General features: G+C 42.4%; 1 protein-coding gene across 7 annotated transcripts in view; it reads left to right on the top strand.

Annotated features, from left to right (window-relative positions):
• The first annotated feature begins 8,240 nt into the window (after positions 1-8,240).
• ZMYND8 (zinc finger MYND-type containing 8) overlaps positions 8,241-12,521 on the top strand; it is a 48,673-nt gene continuing 44,392 nt past the window's right edge. For 3 of the 7 annotated variants that reach the window (XM_064673679.1, XM_064673676.1, XM_064673681.1), the window contains exon 1: positions 8,242-8,600. In XM_064673679.1, coding sequence (XP_064529749.1) covers positions 8,587-8,600 — 14 coding nt within the window. In that variant the 5' untranslated portion in view covers positions 8,242-8,586. Of the gene's footprint in view, positions 8,601-8,857; positions 9,137-9,423; positions 9,546-12,521 lie in introns of those variants that run through there. The other 4 variants (XM_064673674.1, XM_064673675.1, XM_064673680.1 and 1 more) reach the window with 4 other exon arrangements.

Genomic DNA, 12,521 nt, shown 5'->3' with positions numbered 1-12,521 from the left:
CATCATCCCAAACGCCTGAGCATCCAGGAGGGTGCGAACAAACCCCTGCACGGTGGCGCTCAGAGCTTTGACCCGCAACTCAGAACTTCTCAGCGGCGCCCAGGCTCATCCAACCCTGCCCCAAAGCACCCACACGCTGCCCAAACCCCGTCTCGGAGCTCTCCCCGACCCCAAACCCCGTCTCGGAGCTCTCCCCGACCCCAAACCCCGTCTCGGAGCTCTCCCCGACCCCAAACCCCGTCCCGGGTTCCCCTCGGGGTGCCCCGGCCGGCGCTGCGGTGCTGCCGCCTCCCGGCCCAGCGCGGTACTGCAGGTGCCCTCGCCGGTGCGTTCCAGGAGCTTTTCCTTCCCCTCCTCCTCATTCTTCTCGACTTCTTTCGGTGTAAAATTTCCCTCGTGTGTTTTTCCCAAGCAAAACCAATCAATGTAGCGCTGACAGGAATGGAAGAAGAAGCTGGCTCTTCTGCTTCGCTTTGCGTGAGGAGGGAAACTTCAGGGCAGTCTTTGTTGGCCCTTCACACCCGATTAATTCATGTTTACAATGGTTTGTTTAATTTGAATGGAGCTTTTTGTGATTTATTTCTAGTATTTTTTCAGAGATGTAGCCCTGGCCTGCCAGCACAGACAGGAATTGCATTAAAATAGGCTGTGGTTTGGTTCCTAGCAGATTACCTTTGCTTGGGATGCTTAATAACCCCCTTTTTTGTTAGGAGTGTGTGCGTATGTAAGGAGAGCCTTTCCCTGTGCCCATGCTGAGAAATACCCCCAGCTCAGATAGCTGGGTGTGCAAGATACCAGTGCAAGCTGCAGGTTGTGCCTTGGATAGTAGAAAACACCTGGAGCCCCAGACAAGAGTTGGGAATGGGTGCCCACCCTTTGCCTGACAAAGGGCTTGGGACCTTCAGAGCTGGCATTTTATAAGGTATAAGGGAATATATTGAGCTCAGAATGAATGACATTTTGGTTACATGTGCTCACTTTCAATGTAAATAAAATGTAGGTCCAAAACCTCAGTCAGATATGCCTGATTTTAGTGAGCTTTACAGCAAACTGAGTTTCAGCCTGACGTATCAAAGCTCAAAAAAAAAAAAATCACGTGTGCTTTGTGCAAGATGATTCATTCTGAGTGTCACTGGGTGTTGACAGAACTCTGAAGAAATCTGCTCATAATTTATTATGAATTTAGAGGTGCGTTTTGAGGGCCTTTCCTCAGAGTGTTTTCTCAGCGTTGCCATGGCTATGTTGAGCTCTTTTAGTGTGTAATTTTTGGGGTTATGTGAGTGTCCCTGGGGCCTTGTGCAGCCCAGTAGGAGTCCCAGTTGCTTCAGGATTTTCTGGGTGCTGCTGAACCACACAAGAACCGGTTTTCTTCCAGCCTGTGTCTTTTTAGCCCTGTTGACTAAGATTTGTTTAACTAACTAACATGGCAAAACCCCCTCTGGACTGACTTAGCAAGGATTTCAAACTCTTTGCATCTGTTTGGTTTCTTCGCAGAATTAAATTTACGCGGGAGGTGTTTGATGTGGATGGAGGAGGATCATGCCCCAGCAAGCTCCTCTTCCCCACCAAATCCTAGGACAGATGTTCCATGGCGACCTCGCCAAAAAGTGGCTTTTTGGGGGCAGTGTCACATCCCACAAATGACCGCTGCGGGGTGCTACAATCCTACCCAATTTCCCGACTCCTGGCGAGGAGAAAACCACCGCAGTTGTGGGATTATTACCGTTTTTTTCTGTGCAGAGTAGGGAAAGCAGCTTTTGGTCATTCGATGCAATAAGGGCATTTTATTGGAAAATATTCAAGGGAGTAGAAATAGATAATTTTAAAATTCTTTACTAAATGTCTGGGGAAAAGGTCCTTATGATGTAAGTATAAATGTCCTTACTATGTGGGTGCAAAGAGATTTATTTTTAAATATCTATCAAATAGAAACATCCAAGTCAAGATCAGTCCAACAGATTACATGCAGAAGTAAGTGAGGAATAGTTCAGATACACTATAGACAAAGCTACAGAGATCTTCAGTGCAGGGCTCAAACTGTAGAAACTGCCCTTTGACAACAAACATGGAACAACTTGCAGGTTTGAAATTTGTTACAGAGCAAAGCTGGTTGTTCTGCACTAGATCTTGTTTTTCTTTTAAATAATTTACATTGTTTTCAAGTGCTTATAAAAACTATACAAAGCTGAAATATTTAAATGTTTGACAATTATGTAAACTTTCATCACCTTTTAACGTGAAGAACAAAATAACGTAAAAGTGGATATAATTAAGTTCTTTCAATTAAAAAAACAAACTAGGAAGAAGCAGGAATGACAACCTTACCTTTCAAAGAATTGCTACTTTAAAATTGCCTGTTACAGCATTTGCTTTACAAATGTTTGCAAATAGAAGCAATGTTAAAGAGAATTTTAATTGTTGTACATGAGTTAAACAGGACCAGTTTTTTATATGTTAAATTATACAGACATCTGCATTTCAAGTTTCTGCTGAGAGCCCTGCCTTAGGGCTGCTCAGTTCTTGAGATCACTGCACAGCATTTGATTGTTCTACAGTCCCTTTGTTTGTTTTTTTCCATCAGAAAAAATCAAGATAATTTCTTGGGTGTAATTTGAAATTTGGTGGTATTCTATGCTCTCTGTCCATCAAGTTTCCCTATACAAATGCATACACGTGTAAATAAACCCAAGTGTTTGCTGCAGATATACTGTGGGGTTTGTGTTTTATGGTTTTGGCTTGGTTTTAACATAGACTCTCACAGGTCAAGTGCTGAAAGGTTCATTTTGCTCACAGGAATGCAAAGAACTAATTACCTGAAAATCTATTTATTTGCCTGTACTTTTGTTCTGTTGCTCTTAGTGTGGTTGAAATGTTGCACAGAGCTTCACTTTTGATTCCCCTGTCTGTGACATCCGTCCACTCTAATCTCAAATGAGGATATTGTGGCTTTAAAAGAAGTATTGAAGTTCATGTAATAACTATGTGACCAGTCCAAAAGAATAATTCGTGTACTTACTTGAAACTTGTATTTGTTTCGTTAATGGCAAGTAGGATAGATACAGCATGATTTGTTCTGCTCTTTGAGAATTACGTTTTTTTGATGTGAGTGTTGATTTCTTTACAGTAGGCAAAGTAAAACAACTGTTGGAAACAACTTTTTGGTGGCATTAAATAAGGAGTGCCCTCATTGTCACCTGATAAGGGGAACTTAGTAAACATCGGCTCTAAGTGAAACAGTGCATGGAAAATAACAATCTGTAAAGGTGCTAAAATGAATTCAACAGTTTATGCAAATGTTACCTACTGTGAGTGAAGTGTGCTGATTACAGGCCAGGCTGTCACCTGGCTTTGGAAGGCAAGGCCACAGCTGGAAAACTTGTTGCTTCTTTTCAGGGACCTGATTCTCTTTCAAAGGCTTTTTTTTTTTCCCTGTCCTTTCAGAAGGTTGAAGAGACAAGGACAGATCTACACTGCCATTTGGACAGGAGGAAAAGCTTGTAAATAACACAAATGTGATGAAAATGTGGGTGCAGTGTTTGACCACATAATTTCACAGAAACTTCTTGTGGTGGTAGTGATTGTTTAAATCACCTGGAGCTGCTCGTGCCTGCTCTCAGTCGTGCCACTAAAACTGTTATTGCAGCAGGATTGTGGACAAGTGTGAACTGGAGCCTTTCCTGGTTAAAGTTATCGCAGTAAATCTTTGATTCCCTGATCCTGTTCTCCATGTCACCATACAGATAGTTCTGGTAGAAGTGGACTGAGCTGAGAGCTGTGGCTGGAAGGAAGGGTGAGATGCTTAAGCCAGTACATCTGACTGAAAATTAAAAAAAAAACAAGTTGGTGAAACTATGGGTGAAGTCTTTTTGAAAGTGATTGCACTGCACACTTGTGGTGGAAAAAGAAAGAGGTGAGAGGCAAACCACAAAAATGAGGTGAAATAGCAGTTGGAGTAGCAGATAAGGGTGAGAAAGGTGTGAGTACGCAGGGCCTTAAAGCTGAAGCCAAACTGCAAATTTAGCGTGTGGAGGAGCATGAAAGACATTAAAAGTGAGAGTGACAGTCTGAATTTGCAGTGGATTATGATAAGATAGAAGCCTAGGAGAGGAAAAATTACTGTAATAACTTTATTTTTACATGCATGTGTAACTTTATTTTTGTAACTCCATCACTTCACATATTTAGCATGACCTTCAGCTGAGGAAGCCTTCTGGGAGATCATCAGATTTTATTAAGAAAACAAACAGTGACGACAAACCAAAACAAGAAAAAAAAGTCACGTACCTGATTACTGTTAACCAATTCCTGAATGTGAAAATATTGGAAGAGAAAAAGAAATCGTAGTAGTAGGATTAGAGTTTGGCATTATCTGGGCCTAGTCCTAAATAATTCCTCTCCAACAGCAGTGACTTTCTTTTGTTTCCTTGGGAAGGATCCTATGCCACAGTAAGTGCTATATATGAGATGTCTCACACTTGGGCATTAGAATCCCTTGGTGAAGCACAGACTTCTCTCAGGATTCTGTACTCGGGCCTGGTGCAGGATATTTACATTCTCATGGCCACAGGGCTTCCATGAGCAGTGAGCTGGACTTGTGTTCTCACAGAGTAGGGGTGATAAATCCACTTGCTACACAGGTGCTGTTCACCTGCGTGGTGGGTGTCCTTTAGGCCTGATGTGCAGAATGTCTGCATGTGCCTCACAGCTGCTTTCTGGGGAACTGAAAAAGTATTTGCCTGCACATGAAACATGAAAGAAATTAGATCTGCTAGGCCTTTAATACAGAACGTATAATTTAGATATATAATAACGAAAATCCTGTTTTATACAGGATATTCAACAGCCCAGCTGTTTAATCCTGGAGAGGCTGGTTCAAAGTGGGGGGGAAAGCGATGAAATATGTGGGCTCATGCCTTAGGATAACATCAGCTGTAGCACCTCTTTTAAAAAGCTGCAGCTGTTAAAGGGCTCAAAGATGCTTTCCTTTTTTTCTTTCCCCAGGTATTTTTGGCAGATGATTGAACATGAATGGAGATTTCCTTTAGAAGGAAACCTACACGAGGCAATTGCACAGCACGCTAAAAATGGCTGTCAAGAGAAACTTTCATAAGGTACCAGATATTCAGTTTGTACAGCACAAACCAAATCAGCTTTTAATCTGCAGGCAATGAGTGACCACTGTAATCCAGAACAAGTAATGTCAACCAAAAAGTACTCAAGGCTGCTGTTCAGAAGGACCAGTGCATGCATGTGGCTATGAAGTCTTTTAAGCTCATGGGCAAATCAGCTGCCTGCTGTGCACAGGCACCTTTTCCAGTAGTTTCTGATAACTTACAAAATTACCAACCTTCTTTGACAGGTCACTAATTTTAGCATCCAGGTGACTCTTAAAAATTCGGGAGCTATCTTTTTAGAAATTTATTATTGCATTCTGTGCCAGACATCAGTCTTCTGGTCTTTAAGTAGTTACTGATACTTTATCTGATTCAGGATAAAAGGGGAAAAATAGAAAAAAGCTCTTGGAAGACACTGAATCACAGTATTTCATGTTCTTACTCTAGAAATTAGGGTTATCAGCCAATGACTTGGAAATTCATGAGCAAGCTACAAACATTTAACGCAGCTTCTTTCCTCTGTTTTTATTTATTTATTTTTATCCTCGGAAAGTATGACGTTTCCCATTTCCTTTTGTGTATCTATTCAAAATGCTCTGTCTTTTGTCCATCACCTTCTGTTCCCTCTCTCAGTGATGATTCACCCCCTGCAGGGAGGGGTACATATCAACCCCTCATTTCTGTCATAGAGCCAGACCTCTTCCTTACTGGCATTTGTTTAATTTTGGAGGCTTTCAGTATATATTCTGTAGTACAGTCCCCTCTGACACTGTGGTGCTTGAAGTGTGTGTGTGCTTTCTGGAAATGCTGCACAGCAGGCAGAGTTCTTTCCAAAGAACTCTAAATATAGTGGGTAGTACTTCTCACATTGCTGTGTTTTAATTTCCTTCTGACTGAATTTGTGCTTTCTGTCTTTCCTTTGGTTTCTCTTTTCAGCCTTTTTTTCCCCTGCCTCACAGCCCTGTTTTCCCTTAACATCTCCAAAGCACTGAAAAGAATAAATAGAAGCTAATCTAATCTATACCCTCTCTTCTGCTTTAATAAAGCTTTTAGCTTCACCTCTCTCTCTTTTCTGTTCTCTCTACCTTTCTTTCCCTTCACTACTCCTGTGTAAAAGAACTGGTCAAGCTGCAGCAGGACATGCAATCATGGTGACTTAACACAAAAATCTGTATTTTCCGGTTGTACCTCCTGCTGCAAAATAAGTGTGTGGACAAGAGAATAAACAGAATTTCAAGCTTCCCCTTTGACTGCTGACAGAATTCTTTTGTCTATTTTAGCAGAGCAGCCGAGTGGCTGAATACACATGCTCTATATGCCCGATGTGCTTTCTGGTGTTTTGTTCTTGCTAATGACTGAAGGTTTGTAAATTTTTCTTTTGTACTTGGGCCACCATTTCCTCGAATCAAGAGGACTGAGGACCTCAGGCCTTTCCTAAGGCTGCTGCTGCCTCTCTCTCTCTGCTGTGTGCTCATTCTGCTTGATAGGCCCAAGTGTGTCAGCTTGGCACCGTTCCCAGGCACCATCAGCATTACAGCATTCCCGGAGTCGGGGCTGGGTTAGCAACAAAGCATTGACAAATTCCGTGTATTTAGTTTTGTTCTCGTCCTGAACTTCATAGGGATTAGGATTTTTTTTTTAATAGAATAATGTTAGAATAGAGCAGTCAAACAATGAGCATAAATGTTAATGACTGACAATCCTCACAATTACTGCCAGGAGGAATCAAATGTGGATGTTTGTGTGTTGGGGGTGATAACTCTGAGCAGCACAGGCCTTTAGGTGTGCAATTAAAAAGAAACCTGTCTTGAATGGTTTGAACTATTAAAACTGATGCAAGTATGCACTGAATGTCATGAATTTGCAGTGTGTTCCTGCTGCTGTAGTGGGCTGTATGACTCCCTTTATAGCAGCACTCTCCCTAGTTTCTGCTACATTCCTAAATCAGAACAAACGGCCAGTGTAATCCATGAGGCTTCCTGCTCCCTGCCCCGAAAAGCGTTGCCAAATCTAAAAAGAGAAAATGCTTCCAGCAGGGACTCCAGAATTACTTACGAGATGATAATTTATACTCTGGGCTGTTAATCCGCTGTTGCAGCCTAAAATGCAGAAACACAAAAGCTGTAAGCACAGGGATAGGCTGGTTTGGCAGTTTCCCTGTGACAATGCTATCTCAAGAAATAATCTGAATGCACTATGGGACAATGCAGAGCAGGATGATTAATTTTACTGAGTGGCACAGTTGTGAGTCATGTCGGCTCTCAAGCAGAGAGGTTTGTGTGGTAAAGTAGTTATATCATGAAAGGTGCTGTACTGAGGTAAGGGAGGGCATTAGTTTTATTTGCAGTGATTGTTTCTGGGATCATTAGCACTGGATTAAAGGTAGAGCAAAGTGCACATTCTGTCTGCAGTCTTGTCGTAGATTTATGTAAGAGAGTTTTCTATAGTCGGTTTTGCACAATCCTGCATGCTGTGTTGGAAGAATGTTTATTTTGCTTTGGTTATTTTAGCTCATTATTTAATAATTATTGTTCCAATATTAAGCTTCTCCCTCTACAACTTCATTTGTTTTTTGGTTTTTGTTTAATAAATAACCCTTTGATACTCAATATGCTTCAGAATCACCTTTTCATCTGTGGTTTCCACTGTAATCTGTTCATGGCTATAGAATGATAATACTGAGCTATATAATACAGATGCAAAATAATGAAGAATAATGTGAAGGCCCTTTCTAAAGATTTAACCTTTGAAATCTTCATCTGGAGTTAAGAGTTTCTACCTTTCTGGCATAGTGATAAATCCTCTCACTTTCACTGCATCAGGGAACAGAACAGAATCACACTTTTTAATTAAAAGCTTGGGAATTGGCCCAAGATCAAACCGGTGGCTTACACGCCGTTTTCTCACTCTGTTTCATTTGTAGCATTTTAGTAGAAGGTAAAAAGGCAGGGCAAAAACACCTGAAACGCCGTGTTTTTGTGGGGGCAGACAGATAAGCTGCCACGCAGAGAAATCTCTGTTTTTAGGGCCTGCGTGGAACCTTAAAAAGCCACCAAGTCCTAGAGGGTTAACGGACAGGAAACTGCGGTTGCAGCCGCTCCTAAGGAAGTCAGTTTTTGTGTAACAGCCTGGAGCGGGCCGGAGGGGGCCGGGGGGTCTCGGTGTCTGGGCTGACATCGATATTTTTGGTTTTGGCTCCGCAGCGTTTTGAACACGGGGAAGGGCACGCGCCGAGGGGCAGCAGCTCCTCCGTGACAAAGCGATTTCTATTCCACAGCAGCTTTTCTGGGGGGAAACGAGACGTGAATTTTTCCTGTCTGAGGGCTCGTTTTCCCCCACCAAGGCTCAGCTTATCTAGAGAAATCACAGTGTAGGTACGCGGTCGCAGCGGCACATGTTAATATATTTAAATTCTGGAACAGGAGAACTCTTCTCTGAATTCCGAGCCCATTAATTTCAGTCCCCGCTGAGCATGTTCACTTTCGGGTAAGTGTTGCTCTGACGTGAGGGCACCAGCAAAGCGAACTCAGCGCCGAACAAAAGGGCGGCTTTTTTTTTTTTTTTTTTTTTTTTTCTTTTGGCAAGCCGGGGCGAACTCTTTCCCTCCTCCAGGTTTACAACGCCTTCAAGTAACGGCGTGTTTGAGGCACATCTGCTGGGGCAGGCAGTGTGGGCCCGCTCGCCCGTGCCGGGCAGTCGGTGTGGCGGCGGCGGGGAGGGCGGCCCGGGGTCTGGGCGGCTGTGCCGGGCCGGGCCGGGCCTAGCGCGCCGGCCTTGCCCCGCGCCCGGGATGGCTCCTGCTCCGGGAGCCGCACAAAGATAATCGCTCAGGAAGTGTCTCGGCCAATCCCCCGCCGCTTTACATTCGGATTCGCCGCGGCGGCCAATCCGGGCGCGGCTCTCATGCGGCAGACAGATGATCAAGCCGGAGTGCCAAGCCCTCCCTGCCCGAGTACTGAGAGCCTGTCCTCCATGTTTTATAAGTATTGACATAACACTGTGTTAACAATGCATCCACAGAGGTAAGCCTTGCTTTTTACCTTGCTTTTTCTCTAAGGCCTATGAGTTGTGGGTTGAGAGCGTGGTTCTCTGTGATTTCTCGTGCAAAACTCACACCACAGGCACTTATATTGAGTTGGAACTGTTTAAAATTTTTGCTTTCTTGGGTCACATGGTTAGTAGCCATTAGCCACAGCTTTGTTTTACAGTCTGGCAAAGCCTTGGCATACCTAGTTCTTCACAGGAGGATGGTGTTTTTAGAGTTTATCAAGATCCTGGTATTCCAAAGGAGCTTTCTGTCTCTGAGCAGTTTGCCAGCACTATTGTCTGTTGTGTCACATGCCTGCTGGAGAGAAAATGGAAGCTAGGGAGCAGATGCATTTAACTGCCCTACAGGGAGTCAAGCAGGGATAATGGCAGACAGAAGAACAGGCAAGTTTACCTTTCTAAACAGTGAATGGAACAGCTAAGATAAGTTATCTCTGAGAAAATATGGGATTTTTGAAAACCTAGACATCAGCAAAAAGTGCTAATGGCAGATTGTAGATATTGGGCCTAGGTGGTGGTGTGCTGTTGCATCATGTTTTTTATGCAGCTTATCTTAACTTAAAATGATTATTGAACCTTTTCTCTTGCAGGAGTAATTAATGCAACGCGTTTCTCTTTCAGAAGGACAATGTATGGTTAATATTTTGTTCCTTTAAAAGGGAGTTTTTATGCTGCAGATTTTGGGAATGGGGTGCTGCTCAGTAAAATGCAGCAGTGCATCTGTTTACAAATCTGATGCTTTATGGAAAATGCTTTTGAACTGTTAGCCTTCTCGTTTTACATAGTTCAAATAAACTAATGTACCTTTTATCTGTGCCTTTTTGTTTTATATTGTGTCAGCCACAGTTCTGTGTTGTGGAGTCCAGAAGATATAAAATCATGTGTGGTTCATGACAGTAGTACATGTTGTTCTTTCTTGGTTTTTTTTTCCTTTTTCTTTTTTTTTTAAACTTTTGGTTTAATGCTCCGTAATTGTTTCAAGAAATGCCTTTTTGATCAATTCTCAAATCTGCCAGCCTGTTGTATCTTCTTAACTGGAAAAATGAGATGAGTGCTTGAACAGTTGGTAAGTAAGCAGCATGCTACTCTCTGAACATTTTTAATAGTTTTCCAAACATTTTGGTTTTACTGGGTCAGTTAGTGCAGTAGATGAAGTAACGTTAGTGGTTAGTCATATAAAAAATCAGATTTGCTTAGCATCCATTTTAAGGGACTTGTACATGTAAGCTCTTCAATTTGAATGCACTGTTTTTTTAATAATTTGTCTCTAAATTTTGAAGCTTTTACTTCCTGTTTACCTCAGGCCAGTGAAAAATATTGTACTTGCTGTTTGGTCACAGATCATTAATTACCATGTGTGCAGGGTAAAGCGCATTTTCGCCGTTCCTTGGGCTTTTCAGTGTGATGAAAGTGCTAGTGCTCAGCAATGAAGTGACCTTATGAAGTAAAGTAAATAATGCTTAATGAGCATATGTTTCTGATACTATACGAAGTGTAATCTCAGACAAACTTGCTCAATTTATAGCTAATTTAGAACATTTTGTGCCCTTTTTGAAGAATTTAATTGTAACGCTCGCATGCTTGTTTGAGCAAGCTGTTTTTCAGTGATCACCAGGGCTGTTACAAAAGCAGAGGAAGGATGCGCTTTTGTGCTTTTAATGTGATTTTTGCACTTGTTTTAGCAGTCCACACACACATCCATGATTTTAGGGAAGAGCTGAGAGCTAGGCTAGCTTTGCAGATGACTGCACTGAGCCACAGTACATGCTGACTTTCCTAGACCCTTGCCATGGATTTGATAACATTCTATAACATAGCAAATTACTTGTTTACCAGTATGAGTATTTTACTTTGACTGTCTTACTTTGATTAACAGCTTCCCCCCCCCTCCCCCCGCTACCCCCTTCCCCCACCCCCCAGGATTAGATTATAAAAATGTCTTGTTCACTCTGCAACCTGAAACACTGCTGGGGTACCAATGGATTTCATGTGATAGCATTTTTGTGTGCAATTTTAGTGCATTTTTCAGCATACTCAAAAGTGCTGACACAGCTAAGAAGTTATTCTGGTTTTTGTTCTTCCCTTGCCAAATGACCAAAAATTACATTTGGACATAATTTCCCTGACAGCAGTTTATACACGTTTAGCAGTTTACTTTCAGTCTCGAAGAGTGAACAACGTAATATTCGTTTAATATGAGGAAGCAGGAGCGAGTGATCTGCAATCAGAAAGCCTGTGTTAAAATGGCTCCCCCAGGTTTTGTTAAACCAGGATCTGTTTCAAATCTGCACCTCCAGACACGCCGCTGACAGTGAAGCACATTTGTCTGAGCTGCCCTCGCGCGTGTAATGGACCGGAGCGTCGCCGGCCTGCTAAAAGTTCACTATTTTTAATCACTCGGATGCAATTCTTTTATAGTTCACAAAAAAACAAATGTCTGCATTGCAGCAAGATGTCTGAGGCAAGGTAGGGGCAGCAGCGCTGTGTTTCAGCTCAGCCCAATCGCGCCGCTCCGCCAGCGCCGGAGCCAATTGCTGCAGCAGGCAGGTTACAGATTGACAATTGCAGTGGCAGGGCTGAGAAAGGCCTTCTGGAAATTTCTGCCATCTTTGTTCCAGCTAAGTAAAGCAAATTCAGCCAAGCTGAAGAATTTCATGTATTTTTTGGTGCTTTGTCAAGGTGTGGTGTTATCACTCACTTTCCTAGGTTGCATAATAAGCAGCACTCTGCTGATTTTTTTGCTGTTCGGGACAGAAATGGAATGTGGGGTTTTGTTCAAGTGACAGACACAGGGAAAAAGCACGTATGCTTTCTCCCCAAGATTTGACTGGACTGGATCTTGTTAATATCACAATTAGACAGGACATGTATGAAGCAATGTAGCTGAGGTTTATTCAGCTTGTAGCAAATGGCCATTATTCTAATATAACTAGCAGTTAATCATATAATTGCACTGTAAGTTTTCTGGCTACTAAAGAGTAATTTGAATTGCCCAGGATGAATATGATTAGCCATTATTATTTAGTGCCAACATCCAGTTACTTTTGTAATTAACTGGACAAAGAATGCAGTGGGGGAAAACAAAGGAGTGATCTGGATTATAAATCATGGTGAAAACAGTAGCTTTTTAAAAGCTACATGCCTTTTGCAGGCTACATTCTTTGCAAGCAAACTGTTTTAGTTGGAAGCTAAATAGTGCTAGGGAAAAGCTGAGTAATTTCTTTAAACAAATGACACTACTTAACATACTGGGAATGAAGAAAATGCAGAGTATAAACCACTCCAAATGTGACATTCACCCCTCCTCACATTAGGTAGGAGTGCTGAAACATAGCAGAAGACCTACGTGGCTGCTGAGAA

Source organism: Pseudopipra pipra, chromosome 17, assembly GCF_036250125.1.
Source record: "Pseudopipra pipra isolate bDixPip1 chromosome 17, bDixPip1.hap1, whole genome shotgun sequence".
NCBI lineage: Eukaryota > Metazoa > Chordata > Aves > Passeriformes > Pipridae > Pseudopipra > Pseudopipra pipra.
Note: the sequence above shows the minus strand (reverse complement) of the source record. Positions and strands in the feature narration are given on the sequence as shown.